We start from the raw sequence: 19,358 nt of genomic DNA on the forward strand, positions 1-19,358 counted from the left end.
TGTAGTCAACATTTGAGATTACAGATACTACTAGTAATAGACTTGGGACTGTCTGTGATACTGCACAGTATGCGAAACAGAAATGGTCAAAGAAAAAAAAAGATTGATAATCGATTGCACCGTGCAAATACAAAGATAAATAGTTTTAAGTATGACAGCTTTTTTTTTTGACTAATTTTTCGGGTGGATATTCCAAGAGTGATCTCAGTTTTTCTTTATCATGCGGGGGTTCTTATAGGTAAAAAACTGAAATCGGTTTTAATTCTGTTCCCAAAACTGAGTTGAAAACAGTAGAGAGACTTAAAACTATCATTTTGTGTTGGCCAATCTTATGTGGAAGCTGAGACAAAAACATTAGAGTACTTAAATATGACAATTTTTGCTTAGATATTGTTTGTTATAAAGGGTATTCAAGAAGTTTTGGGGTCATTTTGACATTGAATATCTCGAAAACTACGGTTAAGGGTATAAATACGTATCCGATGTATTCCGAAATCTTATCATCTCAAGCTTTAAGGAATTTTCCAAGAAGTTCAATGTGGGCACTGTTGGTAACATGGCACACATCAAGCTGATTGTCCAATTCTTGCCAAATGTGTTCCAATATTGCTCTGTCAGTGTTTGCAACAGCTTCCGCTATTCCTGCCTTGAGTTATCCACGCTTTTTTGGAAGGGAAGGAACATGGACCGGTCCTTTCACAAACACCCACTTAAAGATATTTCAGTGTGTGAGCTTTAGAGACCTGGGAAGTCAGGACATTAAAACATAGCACTGCCAGACAGATGGATTGGACTGGGTGAGATGATTGCATTCTCATTGCCCTGGTGTCCAGATCTCACGACCTGTGATTTCTTTTTACCGGTTCGTGACCTACTGTAGTCACAAGTACAGTTCACTATGGCGTCATGTTCAGTCTGAATGCAGCAGTTAATGTTCTTCCTCAGAGCGCAGAGGTTGATGAAATAGCTATCATGTGATTACACTGCATTTTTTTTTTTTTTTTTCATTTTTCTTCACAGAAGACGAAATTTTACAAAGTGTAAAGAAAGTATTTATTAACTATTTGATGGCAAACTCGATCTGACAACAGTTTGCCAATCTTAGGAAGAGCCTATTAACTTTAGTAATGTTCTTAATAATTACATGTTTTGTTGCTTTTGTTAGTAGCTATTTTTTCCCGTTGTAGTAGTAGTCATTATTTTTGTTCACCGATTCATATATTATTATTTGCCATCAACTGTTTTAGTTATGCAGCATGAGTTTATTAAGTGTATTAACTAATGGTGTAGTGTGGTACATTCACCTGATATTGGCTCAGACAGCGCAGGTTCAATTAACATTGTGGTTGGTTGTTTATCTCAGTATCTTCCCTGTGAATGTGTGGCGGCCAGATCAGAATCCCCTTAAGTCACCTGGGATAGGCTTAAGCACCCTAGACCCTAACCAGTTATCGTCTTGTTATGTCATCATAATTGATTTGGTCTATTTGCATGACTGTTTTTCCTTCTGCTCAATTAACTTATAACTTGTTTGTCCGCTAATGACTGCTTCAGTTCCCACGCAAGAAAAGGAAGATGACAGTAACACCAATGAGAACAACCAAGAGAACAATGTTGCCAATGATGAAAGCAAGGATGGCGGTGGCGGTGATGACAACAATGACAACAAAACTGAAGATGACAATAAAGACGACTCTAGAAAAGAAGACCCAAGTGCAGACAACAATACTGAAAGCAAGAATGACGAAGAAACTAAGGACAATGACCAAGACGGCCAAGACAACAATGACGAAGAAAACATTGACAACAACGAAGCAAGTGAAAGTGAAGTGATTGAAGAAGTTGATCCCTTAGAAATCTTAAGACGTGTTTGTAAGGTAAAAAGTGGCATTCACTTTGAATTGGTGTTTTCTTTTTTTGCTTTTTCTAAATGCAATTTCAATAAGTCTTTCTCACTCGTAGAAGTTTATTCGTCGTGTCGATATTCTGGGTGTCACCAAAGAATCGTGGCTTGAGGAAAATGTCAAGTCACTGGAGCGGTTCATTGAGGACACCTCTATTGCCACCCTGGTTGTCTATTTGGACAGCAGCATGACACTTAAAGTGGAATACACCATTCCTACTCAGGTAGAGTAGACAACTAGCATACTAAACTCACTGTGCTGTCATTTGAATTTATGTTGGCATGCATGAGAAATCTATTTATATATCAGGTGGTGGAGGAGCTGGCCTACTTTATCCGTGAGCCAGGGACTGTAGTGACTCCAGATAACTTCTATGAAGAGGTGGAATACGGCACAGTGCAGGGCGATCCCACCGAGAGCTTGCTTCACTTTGTGACCAGTTTGCATTCCGATGAAAATGACATCAGCAGTGACTGGGAAACAGGCATTAAGGACAACTACATCAACGGCATGCATAACTATCTAGCCATCCTCACAGGTGAGGGGATGCCTAACTTTCTTGATTGTCATCAGATTAGGCTGGGATCCAATTAAGAATGCAGTGTGTAATGCCTTGTGGGTCTCTTTTGAATAGACCATGTTAGTAAGAAAGAAAGTAAGACTGTGCTATACATCCCAATGGAAGGCCTGATTGACAGCGCTGAGGAGAGCAGCAAGGACACCCATTTAGTGCAGAGGATGGAATGTAAGGATTGCATTACCAAACTCCCAAAGTTCTTCACAGGCCAACTGGATGTGTATCTCCCTCCTCCCCCTGTATCTTTAGCTGTCTTAATCCACTGGACGGACCAAATCAAGGAGCTGCTGAACATCCAAGACACCTCCAGGAGCAACAACAGAGGTCCAATTCAAGAGATAGCATATTGGGAGAGTCACTCCAAAAAGCTTCGGGACATGAGTAAGCAGCTACAGAAGCCAGGTGTCAAGCTCATTCAGCATATGCTAGAGCTGGCAAACTCACTCTATGTCAAGCGCTTCTTAAAACTGGCCATGGAATTACAGGTGGAGTCTTCTATCCTTCACTGAACACTTTTTACGTCTCATAAACATAACCTCCTAAATAGTAATAATATAATTTATTGTCTAGGATTCATCCTTGGAGGCCCAGTCCAACCTCAACTTCCTGTCCTTATTGTCAGGCCCCTGTGAAGAATTGCGTGACATCCCAATTAGTGAACTGGCTCCCAAACTGCAGCACATAATATATGTAATTCGCATCATCTGGACTAACTCTACCCACTACAACACCAATGAGCGGATCACTGGCCTCTTTCTTAAGGTACATTTTCTTTATGTGAAAAGTGGTCAAGTCCAGTTTACTGTATTTATGTCCTCCCTCATCAGAGTCAGAACAATGTTTGGCCAAGTCATGTCTGTAAGAAACACAGACGGAATTTGTTCTCCAGTGTTAATCACAAAAGAGTTTCAAAAGGCTTCAAAGTTTCATGGACTCACAACATCCTGAGTCTAAGACACCCGGCTTGTTAAGAAAAACTCCAGAAAACCCTTTTGAAATTAAAAAAGGACAAACAAACCTTGAGAATGCCCCTCATACGTTGTAATCTGTTCAATAGCATGAACATGCCGCATTAGATAGCTAGTGTGCATATTTTATCATACAATGGTACTCAAAGGTGACCTTCCGTCATTCATTTTTATATTATTTTTTTCTAAGCTATGATGTCATTTCGTCAGGTTTGCAATAGAATTTCTTTTGAAAATGTCCAGAACGTCTTTTTTCAAAATGTTGATAATTTTTGTTTAGCTTTGCAAACAGCCGGATTCTAAATACTACGTGGCTGACTAGATTGAATTTGAATTCTTAATTATTAAATATCAACTCTTCACTCTGATGGGACGTTGGAAGAGTAAGTGTCAGTGGCAAATGTTTTATATTATGAAGAATTCGTATATCCGGAAAAAATAATATAGAAAAATAACTTTAATGCCACTCTAACAGTTCTTATAGAGGCAGTCGTGAATATTTCCGTGGCTAAAACATTCTAGAGAGATGTTGCCCATATAGAGAATGCTCTAGAACCTGCTGACTTTCTCTGAGTCATCCAAAAATGAGCATTTTCTAAGTATATGTCTCAGGATGGAAGATTGAGTATAACCTTTTTTTAACTACGTTGTAATATTATCAAATGCAAGGAGAATTGCTTTATTATCAAATTTCGTTGGAATAATTTCAGATATTTTTACCGACTCCCAAAATGAAACCTTTTGTGCTCTGCTGTGTGTGTATGCAGATGAGTTATGAGATAATCAACTTGTGTATCAAGAGCGTCTCCCTCGACAGGATTTTTGAGGGCTATGTGACTTCCAGCAAGAAAGAACTTAACATCTGCATTGAGTGCTGCCTTAGCTGGAAGAACATGTACTTGCGTACAGCTGAGCTGCACCATGAGTAAGACAAAAATGCCGAGCTGGGATTCCTGTGCTGTTTTAAAACACATTTCCACCCTTGTGTGTATAAGGAATTCTAAAAAAGGGTGGATGCTGGACCAAACAAATATTTTTGTCCCAATTGATGCCTGTATTCAAAGAATGAAAGACTTGCTGGAGGTAATTTTAAATGACATTCACCAGTCTGAAGCACTACAAATTATATGTTGTTTGCCATGCTCTTTTTTTTTTTCCAGGTATGCAATACTCAACAACAGTTTGCCCGTTGGGAAGACGGGAACCAGAGACCGTTGCCGTGCTTCAGTGGCTACCAGGGCCCAGAACTAACACTCTCCCTCATGAAGATAGAAGCCAAGTTCCAGCACGGCTTGCAGACCTTGCGCTCCATGGACCAGGCCATCCTTGAAGTGGAGAACACTGCATGGCACATTGAGTTCAACAGGTTAGGACATTAACATCTGGCACTAGTGTACGTGAATGTTAAAATATTAGAAAGTGCTGTATCATATAACACAATAGTACACTGTAGCAGCTGTATTTAATGAGCAGTACGGTGATTTTTTGTGTGTGTTTGTGCTCAGGTTCCGTGCATTTTTAAAGGATTTAGACGTAATGCTTCAGAACCTGATAACCTCCGTGTTCAAGACTGTGAACTCTGTGGAGGAAGGGCTTCGGCTGATGGACATTTTTAAAACTATCTCTGCCAGAAAAGTAAGTATTAGGCAACATTAGAGATATCCTCATTTAACAATTTACAATATAACAAAAATATGCAATGTAAAATGATCATTTTATTTTATTTTTATAATACTGCTGGTAATTTTGAAAAAAAAAAAATCTTTGATCGCAACCAGGCAGAGTTTCCAACTTTGCTACAAGGACATGAGCGATGTTATCTGGTATCTACCAATCTTAGGCATGTAGCACCCATGCAAACCAACTCAAATCAGGATCGTCTATGATTCCAGTGCCCAGCACCTAGGCTTCTGTTAAACGATCTGCTACTTACTGGTCCATATTTGAACCTCAGCTTAATCAATCTTGCTAAGTTTCTGAAAAGAGCCAGTAGCGGGGTTGCAGACATTGAGCAGATGTTTACTTCTTTTTGACCGTCTCATAATGTTTTGTTTCCGTCCTCTCGGATGCCTCAGTCAAAGCCATCACTGCTGAACCCTAATTTAGGGTATTTGACAGTGATGGAGACGGTCACATTCTGTAAGCTCTGTACTAGAAAAGACTAAACTGGCTCTTGCAGCTGTCCATACTGTCCCAAGATTGGAGCTGGGTGCAATTGTATTAGCGGTCGAAGTGGTAGAATTAATGGCAAGTGAACTGGACATCAACATAGACTTCGTGCAGTCCTACACAGACAACAAAGCTGTCTTATGATACATACATAACCAGACCAGACGGTTTAATGTGTAAGTTGCTAACAGAGTACAGTGGATCAGAAAGTCCACCAAGCCTGAACAGCGTCACTATGTATATCTCTGAGGCGATTCTCCTCCAGAGCGCAGAAGACACAAACTAATTTAACTCTTTCTATGTTGCATAGCTGTCTTTATGATTTTGGATAGTTGTATATTAATTAGGGCTGTCAAAATTATCGCGTTAACGGGCGGTAATTAATCTTTTAAATTAATCACGTTAAAATATTTGACGCAATTAACGCACATGCCCCGCACAAACAGATTAAAATGACAGCACAGTGCCATTGGCCACTTGTTACTTGTGTTTTTGGGAGTTTTGTCGCCCTCTGCTGGCGCTTGGGTGCGACTGATTTTATGGGTTTAAGCATTGTGTAATTATTGACATCAACAATGGCGAGCTACTAGTTTATTTTTTGATTGAAAATGTTACAAATTTTATTAAAACGAAAACATTAAGAGGGGTTTTAATATAAAATTTCTATAACTTGTACTAACATTTATCTTTTAAGAACAACAAGTCTTTCTATCCATGGATCGGTTTAACAGAATGTTAATAATTTTAATGCCATCTTGTTGATTTATTGTTATAATAAACAAATACAGTACTTAAGTACAGTATGTTAAATGTATATATCCGTCTTGTGTATTATCTTTCCATTCCAACAATAATTTAGAGAAAAATATGACATATTTTATAGATGGTTTGAATTCCGATTAATTCCGATTAATTAATTTTTAAGCTGTAATTAACTCGATTAAAAATTTTAATCGTTTGACAGCCCTAATTTTAATTATGCCAGGCAGGTCGTATCACGTCCTCTGAATGCTTGCTTGTATTCATAATTTATATACTTTGTACTCTTCCTCGTTGTAGTCAATCAAGAGCAAAATAGATGAGATGGTGGATGGAATCTATGCTATCTTCAAGAAGGAGATCAGTATGACAATGAAACATATTGATCAGAAGATGGTGATAATCCCCAACTACCTGCCACCTTTGGCAGGCCAAGCCCACCGAGCTAGGGCTATCAAATTCCATTTAGAAAGCCTTATGGATGTGAGTCTGAACAAATATAATTGTGGAGTTGATCTTGGACTTGCTGATCAATAATCTTTCCATTACCCGCACCTCCCAATACGAATCAGGTGATTCAGAAGATTCCCATCCGGGCTGAATCACACAGCTGCAGGCAGGTGAGGGTTCACTACCAGCAATCCATTCAGACTCTGAATGACTTGGTGACACAGAGGTTTGCAGACTGGTACCAGAGTCTGGAGCTGCAGTATGTCAAGAAACTGGAGCGGCCCCTTTTGCTCCGTGGCAAGGACAACAGGATTGAGGTCAACTTTGACAAGTGGGCCACTGAAAAGTCATCACCATTCATTGTATTGTATTGCCATTCTAATTTATTTTTTCTCTCTCCCACAATACTGCTGCTTCCCTATCAGCAACCTTTTAAATCTCTTTGGCGAGATCAAGTTATGGAGTCAGCAAAAGTTTGATATACCCGAGTTTGTGACTGAGATTTACCAGGATCGTGAAGATCTGCGATGCCTGAGGGAAAGAGCGCTGCACTTAGCCCGTGACTATAACAGGTCAGGAGACACTCAATGTATCTCAGCAAGTCCTTGCCGCTGGTTCATAAAATGAGCTGCTCCAGTGTCATTCTTTTCTCTGTGTCTTGTCTTTTGTGTGTAGGATCATTGGAATGCTTTCCCCCATTGAGTTAGGTCTGTTTTCCAAGAAAATCCATGACCTGGACAAAAAGATTCAGCCAGGCTTTACCAAACTCTTCTGGATGTTTAAAATATCTTCAAACACATTTGTCAAGGACTGCATTGTACATATTTCCAAGGTCCGAGTTCATTCTGTTTTGGATGTTAAAATTTAGATAATGTTCAAGAAAAATAAAGAGGACTCTTAAATAACTGTGTGTAATGATGTAACAATTAAGAATGATCTGCAGACCACAGTTTGAAGGTCTTGATCTTGTCACAGTCTGCAATCCCAAAAATCGTGGCCTTGCTGAAGTAATGAAGTTGAAGAACATCAGATTAAACATCTACTATTCTTCATAGTTAAAGAATATCAAATTAATCATCTACTATTGTTGAACTTCATTAATTTAATCATAAGGAGGAACACTTTGGAGAACAGCAAATATAGTACCTTTTCAACACCCCTGTTAATGAATGCGACCTGGAAAGTGTAAGCAAATATTTTAAAAGTACGGAATTTGTCTGTTCTTTTTCTTGTCACTGTGAATGCGACTAATAAATTTGATCTAATGAATGCGACCTGGAAAGTGTAAACAAACATTTTAAAACTACATAATTTGTCTGTTCTTTTTCTTGTCACTGTCTCAGTCGTGGCCTTATTCTGGTCGCGGGCAAGGATTAGCCTTGGATAGTGTGGTCTTGAGAACAGCACTACTTGATTTTGATATAACAGAGGCTTGATTGCATTCTCTTTGATATTTCCGGTCCAGGTCCAGGTGATTGTTGACGGTTACAAAGCATCCAATTTGACCATTACCAACCTCTGTCGCCATATTAGCGAAACACTGTTGATTCGGTTAGATGGGAAGACTCTGTATAGGTGAAAGAATCATTTTCAAATCTTTCACAACTTGACCATAACCCCTAGAATCAGTGGGTAAGGAATGTTTTTTTTTCTAAAATTTTCTACATTGTTTGTCATCCTTTTCAGGAATTGGGAGTTTGAGAGCGACCAGAGGGCTCACCGACAGAGACAGCATGAAGTACTACGCATTGCCCTTCAGCGCATTGTTGACATCATGACTGACATTCACAACACTTTCTCTAAAGATGGACCTGAGGTCTGTGCGGTCTTTCAATTTTATGTGAATGAAAGGTGTTTTTCCTGGACTTTGTCTTTGTAGTGTATCTTTGACTTGTTGTAATACCCCACAATGAAGGAAGGCTCAATAGATGATGTCACTCTGGTACTGTAGGTACAGGAACATTGGGTCACCTACACAGAGAAAGTGGACCACTTGCTGGAGGAGGCTCTACGCAACAATGTGAAACGCTCCATGCAGAAGTTGTCACAGGCCATCAACGGAGACCGCAAGTCCTCACCCACTCCTTTGTTTAAAGTGCTAGTGTCACTACGCCAGGCAGACCCCCAAGCTGAGCTCAGGGTAGGACCCATATTATTATCTTTGATCCATAATGGCGTTCATTTATATATATAAATGTTAATGCAAATTACTCTCAAAAGTTTAAATTTGTTGTGCTTGCTTAAGATATTTGGACATTTTATCTCTATACCATGATCTTGTTTGAGCTATTAAGCTCTGAGTGCTTCTGTTTCCATGTGTTTAATGTTGCCAAAGTGCACCTTTATATGTGCCTGACTTTTTACAGGTTGAGTTCTCGCCATCTCTTCGAGAGCTGTGTCAGATCGTAGACATCCTACCTCAGATAATCAGTAGCATCTCCAAATTCAAACGATTGCCTGAGCTCCTCTCTTGCCAACAGTCCCACGAGAAACCCATACACGGCAAAATTGGTTTGGAGGATCTTATTTGTCTACTTTTTACTGTTAACCCACGTTCTTCTTGTTATCTGCTTTTTTAAAATTGTATTTTCCTTTTGTTCTGAAGAGAATGATGAGGAAATAAGAGGTTTACAGGCTGCAATTGGTGCAGGGATGGCAGCCACAGCTAGTCGACTGAGGGATTATTTAATGACCTGGGATAAATACCGAGACATTTGGGAAACCAACAAGGACTCCTACATAAAACGTTACCAAAAACTCAATCAACCAGTTGCTTCTTTTGATGCAGATATTCACAGGTACTGCCTTCATGTTTCATGAATTCATATTTTTATCCTAAACATTAAAAACACACAATGAATCTCAGATACACAGAAATAGAAACAAGTATACAGCAGGAAGAGACAGTGACAAACTTCCAGTTCATTGTGTTGGACTGTTCACCGCTCAAAACCTCGTTGGTACAGCACTGCAGCCAGTGGCAAACCAAGTTCATGCAGCTTCTTCTACGCATTGCTGCTCACTCCCTCAAAGACATGCATGCCTCCATGAATCGGAATGCCAAGAGGTAGGTCATCAAACAAATGGATGATAGCTTGTTTTGTTCAGTTATATTCGAATTTCGAAATATTGTGTGTGTTCTTAGGTTGAATGAACCTAACGCAACATTGGCGGAACTCAGTCAGAGTCTGGGACTGCTGGAGTCCTTCCAACTCAATTCAGCCAAGACAGAGACTGACATTGTTCTTATCCATGAACAGTTTTCTGTTCTAGACAAATACGGTTTCCCTCTGGATCAGACAGTAAGCAGCCATGTGATTAAACATATGCACCAGAATTTGTATATACAAAATTGGATGGGTTACCTGTTATTGGAGTTAACTAAACAGGCACTTCATTATTTACACCTGCTCCAGTTCTTTATTCTTTCTGCCACTCAGGTGCAGGACCTTCGTGGAACACTAAACAGCAAGTGGGAATGGTTCCAACAGGTTCTTATTGACAGCGATGTCATGCTGCAAGGGCAAAAGCAGAATTTCAAGAGCGACTTGCTCAACTCCTCTGAGGAACTAACAGAGAAGATTCATGCAGCTGTACAGGAATTCAACACTACAGGTCCCATGCACTTGATTTCTGCTTCATATTGTTTATGTGCATCAGTATGATTTGGAAATTAACATTCACTGTGCAATAAATCAATCGTGTATGCTTCTTTGCATGCCTACTGTAGGTCCTTTTGAATCTACCTTCAGCACCACTGAGGCACTGAAGATGACAGCGGAGCACTACAAAAATCTTGAGGCGCTAAAAGATGAGGACAATTTAATTTTGCAAGGCTTAAGCTTCTTCAAGATAGAGCAGGAACCCTCCAAAACCATTCAAGGCCTGGAGAAGGTCAAATATATCAACAGATATAATTGGAATACAACAACGTGCTAATTAGGACTCTGTGGTGCAGGATATGGACTTCTTGCAGCAGGTCTGGGAGATCACACATGAGTGGGAGACCAACTGGAACAGCTGGAAGGAGGGCCAGTTTGCAACGCTTCGGACTGAGAATATGGAAAACATAGCACAGGATATCTATAAAATCCTCCACAAACTTCAGAGACAACTCAAGGTCAGAGTTCACGAAATTACCACACATTTGAACTTGACTTGATTTTCGACCTTTATAGTGATGTCATGTGATGTGAATGACTTAATGGTTTTTCCAGATTTGAGCAGTCATTCAGCTGATATTTTTTGCTTGAATTTACAAGTGCCAGCTTGAAATAGGAGTGCTGTATGGCAGTGGTAAAATAAATTCCACTCACTTCACAATAGGAAAATATAGATTAATATAAATTCAAAAAGAGGCTTTTTGATACAGCCCGAGCTGTAGAAAGAACCACAGCGTTTTTAAAGGAAAAGACAAGACCTAGTATAAATGACCTTTATGTTAGAGATAGTTGCTTAAAATAATCTAAATATGAAAAAAACAATGGTTCTTAAAACTTGACTGAAGAAAGTAATGTTTCAACACAGAAAATGACACTGCTTGCTAGCGCAGCCATTGCGTGACAAACGTGGCGTCAGTCACGACATTCGCCTACAGGATATTAACGTTGATACATTCGAAATGGGTAAAAAGTAGCTAAGGAAATAGGCACACACTGTTTATTGTTCTGCACCTGTGCATCAGGTCTGTGTCTTTCTCCTTTTTCGTCTGTCATTCACACGAACCCTGCTTCACTACTTTCATTAAAGCGTGTATAGGCTGCATAGCACAGTGGATGGCCAATACGTGATGACTCGGTGAAATAATTTGAGAAATGTGCATTTGATTGGGATAAAATTGTACTAGCATATAAAGTTGTTTGACAAAGGCTATTTTTCCTGCTTCCAGTAATTATTGGCTATTATGTATGTTTTTCATGACACATCAAAATAAATTTAATCCTGTGTCTTTCAACTGATTAAACAAGATTATTTTCGCAGGGAATTAAGGAATCTTGCACTTTTAAGAAAGTATGGTTACCCTAAGGCAAAGTATCAAAGTGGCACTAAAGTCCTTTTCCAATATTTTAAATCGTTTCACGGATAAGATTTGACTGAAACTAAAATTTGATTGAAAAGTGAAACTTTGAGTTGTGCCCTTGTTGAAGTGTGTTTTTATTTTTTATTTGATTGCAATTTTTTTTTTTTTGCAAATAAATTTGTTCTGCAAACAATAGGTTTTGAAAAACATTATTTCGCAGAAATGGCGGCAGTACATGGTGGCAGACATTTTATCAGTGCTTGTAGTGCTTTAGACAATCAAATGTGAGTATCTCAGATTGCCCAGCTTTCTTCATGATGTCAGTACCATTGTCCCATGTGGATAGAGAGCTGCTGTATAATACATGCCAGTCATCACTTTAATAGCCATTTCAGACATTTATTTTGCTTGAAAAAAGAAGAAAATGAAGATACAGTAACTATAAAGATTATGTGCCTATTTTGTCCTACAGTATAACCTTTACCCCTGTGTTCAACTCTATCAGTGTGTTTGGTGTTATGTTCATGGGTATTACTGACGTCACAGCAATGACTGCACTCATACACAGTGCTTTCTGTATTATAAAAGATTTAAGACATTTGTGATTTGCATACCTCAATACTTATAATAATATCACATAAAAAAAGGCAAATCACATAACAAAAACACAAATTAAAAACCATAATGACAAATCCCATAACAAAAAAACAATTAAAAAAACACAACGACAAAAACACAAAGGCAAATGACATAACAAAAAAACAAAACGGCAAATCACATAACAAAAAATCAAATTAAAAAACTCAACGACAAATCACGTAAGATTAAAAAAAAAAAAAAAAAAAACACACACAACGACAAAAAAACCACAACTGCAAATCAAAGAATGAAATTACATTAAGGAACCGGAAGAGGTAGGTACCAGTTTTAAAAAACAAAACAAAACAAAAAAAAAAAAAACAGCGCTGATAGGACGAATTCACCGGAATGGGTAGGTACTGATGAACTAGTAGGTTACTCCACTTCTGGTGTGGAATTTCAAAATGAGCATTACCAAAGACGTGAACGTGACTGCTGCTATAAAAGAATATTTTTTATCCGGGACATGCAATGGTATAAAAAAGTATCTGAACCTTTTGGAATTTCTCACATTTCTACATAAAATGACCATCAAATGTGAGCTGATCTTTATCAAAATCAAACAGATGAAAAAAATCAGTCTGCTGAAACTAAAACCACCCAAACATTTATAGGTTTGCATATTTTAATGAGGATAGCATGCAAACAATGACAGGAGGGGGAAAAATAAGTGAGTGAACTCTCTGCCTGAGGAGACTTAAAGAGCAATTGAAACCAATTTTTACCAAACAATTTAAGTCAGGTGTGTGCCCAATCACTGATGAGTGGTTTGAAGCTGCCCTTCCCACTATAAAACACACCTGGTAAGAATTGTCTTGATGAGAAGCGTTGTCTGATGTGCATCATGGCTCCGTCAAAAGAGCTGTCTGAAGACCTGTGATCAAAGATTGTTGATTTTGTATAAAGCTGGGAAAGGATACAAAACCATCTCTAAAAGTCTGGATGTTCATCGATCGACAGTCAGAGAAGTTGTCTGCAAATGGAGAGAGTTTGGCACTGTTGCTTCTCTCCCAAGGAGTGGCCATCCACCAAAAATGATGCCAAGAGTTCAGCGCAGAGTACTCAGAGAGGTAAAAAAGAACCCTAGAGTGTCTTCTAAAGACTTAAAGAAATCACTGGCACAGTCCAATATCGCTGTGCACACAACAACTATATGTAAAACTATGCCCAAGAATGCTGTTCATGGGAAGACTCCACGGAGGAAGCCACTGCTGTCAAAAAAATAAAATAAAACAATGTTGGTCGTTTATTGTTTGCAAAAAGGCACTTGGACACTCCACAGAAGTTTTGGCAAAATATTTTGTGGACCGATAAAACCAAAGTTGACCTAGAAAGTGATTCATGCCAGACATCCCAGGAATCTGACTGAACTGCATCAGTTCTGTAGAGAAGAATGGGCTTAGTCCTGACCGATGTGCCAGACTGATCTGCAGCTACAGGAAGCGTCAGTTTGAATTTATTGCTGCCAAAGGGGTTGGGGGTGGGGGCAAAAAATATTAAATATGATGGTTCACTTACTTATTTTCCCCCCTTCTTTCATTGTTTGCATACTATCCTCATTAAAATATGAAAACTGATAAATGGGTGGTCTTAGATATAAAGCAGACACTGTTTTTTAAACTGTGTGATTTTGACAAAGATCAGATCACATTTGATGGTGATTTTATGCAGCAATATGAGAAATTCTGAAAGGTTCAGAATACTATTTCACACCACTGTACATATGAAGTCATATTGGACATGCTCCATAGCCTCCTAGTAAACAAGGTTGTCTCCACAATGAATTGGATTGGACAAAGTGTTTCAACCTTTACATTATTTTGAAGAGGGTTGTTGCTATTTCTATATTCTTATAAAGTATAATATCAAAAAACCCTAACCCTAATGTCAAGAAACAACATAAAATATTCTCAAGGTCGGAGGTTACAACAGCTCAAGTACATTTCAATTCATTTCATTAGGGAAAGATGATTTTAGATCAGAGCCTTTTGGGTTACAAGCATGTGGTCACAGAATGAACTCCAAATATCTCAAGTAGTGTTGTAACTTGTAGCACTTGAGACTCGTCATGTCTCAGGCTCAGTAAGTTCTGGTCTCAGGAAATTATTGGACCTCACAGTATAGTCACAAATCTAATGTCAAGGCTCTCTATATTTCTATTTTTGCTTTACAGGACAAGAACTGGGACATTGTGGATTGTTCCAAGAAAAAGGTTGACCAATTCAGACGAATCATTCCTCTTATTGCAGACATGAGAAACCCAGCCATGAGAGACAGGTAATTGTCAATAAGACTAGTGTCTGGCTTGAATTGAAAACTTAAAATGTTTCTTCAACTGCCACATCTTATCCAGACACTGGAAGCAGATCTGTGAAGAGGTGCAGAGCTCATTTGACCACACAAGTGTTGATTTCACTCTGGAGAAGATCATCGCTCTGGGTTTCGACAAGTACTCAGACAAGATCAGTGACATCTCAGGAGCTGCCAGCAAGGAACTTTCCATAGAACAGGTCACTCTTACTTACCTTAATCTTGTAGAGGGAGGGTATCCTCTGGTTGGAAGATCCCTCATTTTTATAGTATTTTTCTTGAAGGGTCTGAATGATATTATCCAAACGTGGGAAGAATTGACCTTGGATATTATACCTTACAAAGACAAAGGTCACTTCCGTCTAAGGTGAGGCCAAGGAGTAGGATTTAGAAGCTGGCGAACCGCAAGTGACAAAATGTATCTTGCAGAGGCACAGAAGATATTTTCCAAGCATTGGAGGACAACCAGGTGGCCTTGTCCACCATGAAAGCCTCTCGATTTGTCAAAGCTTTTGACAAGGAGGTGGACAAGTGGGAACGTCAGCTGTCCCAAGTAATGGAAGTTATCGAAATGGTCCTGACGGTGCAACGCCAGTGGCTCTATCTAGAGGTATGAAAACTCCTGCTGCTGTTATTTGAATTCATATCCTTGATATTATCTCATTCATTTTCTGAACTGCTTATCCTTGCGAGGGTTGCAGTGTATTTGATCTCAGTTCGTGTTATTTTTCACATCATTTCCTCCCCTCCAGAATATCTTCCAGGGCAAGGATATCAGGGAGCAGCTACCAAAAGAATGTAAAGAATTTGAAGAAATTAGTAGCAGTTGGAAGATCATTATGACTCGACTGAATGAGACTCACAGCGCCCTTCAGGGAACACACCATCCTGGTATTTCAAAGGGGTTGAATTATATACTTTAACTTGAATTGAGAAATAATACCAATCCTTTTAGCTGTGCTGATAAGCATTTATATACTGTGTGGCTTGTAATTAATTAGGTTTGCAGGAGACTTTGTCCAACATGAATACCAAGCTAGAGGAGATCCAGAAGGCCCTAGATATGTACCTTGAGACCAAGAGGCAGATATTCCCACGATTCTACTTCCTCTCTAATGATGACGTTCTGGAGATCCTGGGCCAGTCACAGAACCCCGAGGCCATGCAGCCGCATCTCAAAAAGTGTTTTGACAACATCAAGAGCCTGCGCACTGAAAAGGCAAGTCACTGAAGCATCGAAGACTAGATAATTGACTGCATTGTACCAGTTTAGTGCTGCCATTGTGGGTTTGTATCTTCTGCAGGTGTCCAAAAGGTTAGATGCTACAGCCATGTACTCGTCTGACGGAGAGCTTGTGGAATTTATTAAGGCTGTGCCGCTGGACAAGCCTGTGGAGGTGCAGTAGTCATCAGCAGTTGCACCAGCAAATACTGCACAGAAATGAGAGGGATTCTTTGCTTGTATTCTCTCTAGATTTGGTTGTGTGACATCGAGAAGGCCATGCGTAGCACTCTAAAGAATTCTTTGTATGACTGTATGATGGCACTCAAGAAGATGAAAAACCAGAGGGACAAGTGGTCCAAAGACTGGCCAGGACAGGTACCTCTCCCCAAAAAGGGTAATTCAAATTTTCACTACAGATGAAGCAAATTGTCTTACATTTTTAGATGCTCATCACAGCAAGCCAAATCCAGTGGACGACTGATGTCACCCAGTCACTCGTTTCCTGTAAGGAGCTGGAAGACAAGGGCCCCCTTAAAATAATGATGAAAAAGCAGGTGACATTTTTGCTAACTCGCAGTTTTGCTTTGGCTTTTTTAATAGCTACTACATAAGTTACTACTTTGCAAATACAGCTAGACGGATGCAATGGCATGCTTTACTCTTTTTTTTTTTACCTCCAGGTGTCCCTACTAAGGCGATATTCTGACATGATCCGTAGCAATCTTGCCAAGGTGCTGCGTTTGAAGATTGTTGCCCTAGTCACAGTGGAGGTACATGCCCGGGATGTCATTGCCAAACTGGCCAAGGCAGGCTGCAACGATGTAAATGCATTTGAGTGGCTGTGTCAGCTGAGACTCTACTGGGAGAAGGTACTGTGCAAACAGTGCTCTTTTACCACATTGGGCACCCAATTCCTTAGATAACAAAAGTGAAAGCAAATAGGTGGAAGATAGGGGAGGGGGGTACCTTCTAATCTATGGTCCTATGGGGATGAAGACACTGTGTAGGATTAACAGAATACTTCAGCACAAAAGCAACAGGAAAAAAAACTCAGACTTTTGTGTATGTGTGGGATGGGGTTGTAGAGGAAGGTGCAGCCCCACAGAGATGGCCCCTGAAGACAGCTATTTAGCAGCCTGCATAATCATGCGTGTATCACCCCCAAAAAAGAGTGCGATTAAATCATGTGATGCCGCCAACTGAAAAAACTTAATTGCACCACTGTTGACAGTTATTTGTTTGTCTTGCCTAGGATGTGAACAATTGCATCATCCGTCAGACTAACACACATTTCAAATATGGATACGAGTACTTGGGGAACTCGGGACGCCTTGTAATCACTCCACTTACAGACAGGTAACTATAGCCAATTAATGGCACTTCTATTTATGACGATGCAAAAAATATTTCGCCATACAAGTGGTTTCACGGAAATGGCTGCCATATTTCGCAGGTGTTACATGACCTTGACTACAGCGCTCCATCTCCATCGTGGTGGCTCTCCCAAAGGACCTGCTGGCACAGGAAAGACGGAGACCACCAAAGACTTGGGCAAAAGTTTAGGGATGTATGTCATTGTCATCAACTGCTCCGAAGGGCTAGACTACAAGTCTATGGGTCGTATGTTCTCTGGGCTGGCGCAGGTAGGAAGGCAGCAGGGGCGCAGGATGTTGTGCTGTCTTTCACTCCTCTTACCGTCACAGTGTGAAAAAGCAATTTCCCCCTCTTCCACTAAACCAGACGGGAGCATGGGGCTGCTTCGATGAGTTCAACCGAATAAACATCGAAGTGCTGTCCGTGGTTGCTCAGCAGATCCTCTCCATCCTTTCTGCCCTCTCGGCACTGCAAACCAGGTTTCAGTTTGAAGAACATAACATCGCCCTTGTGGCGTCGTGCGGCGTCTTTATCACAATGAATCCTGGTTGGTCAACAATTGAGAAAAGCTTATCCTGAAAGATATTGTATTTCTACTCTTTGTGTTTTTCTTAGGTTACGCTGGCCGTTCTGAGCTTCCGGATAACCTCAAGTCCATGTTTCGTCCTATCTCAATGGTGGTGCCAGATTCTACTCTAATTGCTGAGATCATACTGTTTGGGGAAGGTTTTAATGACTGCAAGGTACTGTAATTGAAACACATGGACTCGTTTGAAAACGGATAGCCATAACATTTTACTTTTCTTTGGCAGTTACTGGCAAAGAAGGTGTTTACCCTTTACTCTCTGGCCATGCAACAGCTGTCCAAGCAGGACCACTATGACTTTGGCCTCCGTGCGCTCACCTCCTTGCTCCGCTATGCCGGCAAAAAGCGTCGTGTTTGCCCCAATGTCCCTGGTGAAGAGGTGAGTCTTTTAGACTGTGTCATGGATGTCATGGAAAATTCAAATGCTATGTCTGTTCTCCCTTCTATTTTAACCTGCACGATTGCTGTCCACAGGTCCTGCTCATGGCCATGAAAGATATGAATATTGCTAAATTGACATCAGCTGACCTGCCCTTGTTCACTGGTATTATTCAGGACTTGTTCCCTGATGTGGAAACACCTGTTATAGACTACGGCAAGGTCAGCTGAGCTTCATTTAACCCTTTCAGAGGCAGTGGTCACTACAGTGGTCACCTATTCAAAAGTTGAAATTTAAGACATTTAACCCTTCGCAGGGAATGTGCCTATTTGTGGTTTTAAAAAATGTAAAATGTGAGCAACTATTTTATATATACATACATATACAGTGCCTTGCAAAAGTATTCGGCCCCCTTGAATCTTGCGACCTTTCGCCACATTTCAGACTTCAAACATAGAGATATGAAATTTAATTTTTTTGTCAAGAATCAACAACAAGTGGGACACAATCGTGAAGTGGAACAACATTTATTGGATGATTTAAACTTTTTTAACAAATAAAAAACTGAAAAGTGGGGCGTGCAATATTATTCGGCCCCTTTACTTTCAGTGCAGCAAACTCACTCCAGAAGTTCAGTGAGGATCTCTGAATGATCCAATGTAGTCCTAAATGACCGATGATGATAAATAGAATCCGCCTGTGTGTAATCAAGTCTCCGTATAAATGCACCTGCTCTGTGATAGTCTCAGGGTTCTGTTTAAAGTGCAGAGAGCATTATGAAAACCAAGGAACACACCAGGCAGGTCCGAGATACTGTTGTGGAGAAGTTTAAAGCCGGATTTGGATACAAAAAGATTTCCCAAGCTTTAAACATCTCAAGGAGCACTGTGCAAGCCATCATATTGAAATGGAAGGAGCATCAGACCACTGCAAATCTACCAAGACCCGGCCGTCCTTCCAAACTTTCTTCTCACACAAGGAGAAAACTGATCAGAGAT

At 39.9% G+C, this 19,358-nt stretch overlaps 1 protein-coding gene across 5 annotated transcripts in view; it reads left to right on the plus strand.

Annotated features, from left to right (window-relative positions):
* The window catches only part of dnah2 (dynein, axonemal, heavy chain 2), a 48,863-nt gene that overhangs the window by 2,766 nt on the left and 26,739 nt on the right, over positions 1 to 19,358 (plus strand). For 3 of the 5 annotated variants that reach the window (XM_057858828.1, XM_057858829.1, XM_057858830.1), the window contains exons 4-43: positions 1,555 to 1,877; positions 1,963 to 2,127; positions 2,214 to 2,442; positions 2,539 to 2,649; positions 2,731 to 2,966; positions 3,052 to 3,243; positions 4,217 to 4,374; positions 4,445 to 4,532; positions 4,610 to 4,815; positions 4,955 to 5,084; positions 6,678 to 6,860; positions 6,950 to 7,158; positions 7,253 to 7,399; positions 7,503 to 7,659; positions 8,293 to 8,402; positions 8,514 to 8,643; positions 8,779 to 8,967; positions 9,194 to 9,338; positions 9,433 to 9,625; positions 9,694 to 9,894; positions 9,973 to 10,129; positions 10,268 to 10,442; positions 10,558 to 10,721; positions 10,786 to 10,947; positions 14,660 to 14,763; positions 14,840 to 14,996; positions 15,081 to 15,163; positions 15,226 to 15,406; positions 15,549 to 15,687; positions 15,798 to 16,015; positions 16,101 to 16,193; positions 16,271 to 16,396; positions 16,465 to 16,575; positions 16,702 to 16,890; positions 17,274 to 17,377; positions 17,475 to 17,664; positions 17,762 to 17,942; positions 18,011 to 18,138; positions 18,208 to 18,360; positions 18,456 to 18,581. In XM_057858828.1, the coding sequence (XP_057714811.1) occupies positions 1,555 to 1,877; positions 1,963 to 2,127; positions 2,214 to 2,442; positions 2,539 to 2,649; positions 2,731 to 2,966; positions 3,052 to 3,243; positions 4,217 to 4,374; positions 4,445 to 4,532; positions 4,610 to 4,815; positions 4,955 to 5,084; positions 6,678 to 6,860; positions 6,950 to 7,158; positions 7,253 to 7,399; positions 7,503 to 7,659; positions 8,293 to 8,402; positions 8,514 to 8,643; positions 8,779 to 8,967; positions 9,194 to 9,338; positions 9,433 to 9,625; positions 9,694 to 9,894; positions 9,973 to 10,129; positions 10,268 to 10,442; positions 10,558 to 10,721; positions 10,786 to 10,947; positions 14,660 to 14,763; positions 14,840 to 14,996; positions 15,081 to 15,163; positions 15,226 to 15,406; positions 15,549 to 15,687; positions 15,798 to 16,015; positions 16,101 to 16,193; positions 16,271 to 16,396; positions 16,465 to 16,575; positions 16,702 to 16,890; positions 17,274 to 17,377; positions 17,475 to 17,664; positions 17,762 to 17,942; positions 18,011 to 18,138; positions 18,208 to 18,360; positions 18,456 to 18,581 (6,443 nt within the window). Of the gene's footprint in view, positions 1 to 1,554; positions 1,878 to 1,962; positions 2,128 to 2,213; positions 2,443 to 2,538; positions 2,650 to 2,730; positions 2,967 to 3,051; positions 3,244 to 4,216; positions 4,375 to 4,444; positions 4,533 to 4,609; positions 4,816 to 4,954; positions 5,085 to 6,677; positions 6,861 to 6,949; positions 7,159 to 7,252; positions 7,400 to 7,502; positions 7,660 to 8,292; positions 8,403 to 8,513; positions 8,644 to 8,778; positions 8,968 to 9,193; positions 9,339 to 9,432; positions 9,626 to 9,693; positions 9,895 to 9,972; positions 10,130 to 10,267; positions 10,443 to 10,557; positions 10,722 to 10,785; positions 10,948 to 14,659; positions 14,764 to 14,839; positions 14,997 to 15,080; positions 15,164 to 15,225; positions 15,407 to 15,548; positions 15,688 to 15,797; positions 16,016 to 16,100; positions 16,194 to 16,270; positions 16,397 to 16,464; positions 16,576 to 16,701; positions 16,891 to 17,273; positions 17,378 to 17,474; positions 17,665 to 17,761; positions 17,943 to 18,010; positions 18,139 to 18,207; positions 18,361 to 18,455; positions 18,582 to 19,358 lie in introns of those variants that run through there. The other 2 variants (XM_057858831.1, XM_057858832.1) reach the window with 2 other exon arrangements.

This window comes from Corythoichthys intestinalis, chromosome 15 (assembly GCF_030265065.1).
Source record: "Corythoichthys intestinalis isolate RoL2023-P3 chromosome 15, ASM3026506v1, whole genome shotgun sequence".
NCBI classification, from domain to species: Eukaryota; Metazoa; Chordata; class Actinopteri; order Syngnathiformes; family Syngnathidae; genus Corythoichthys; species Corythoichthys intestinalis.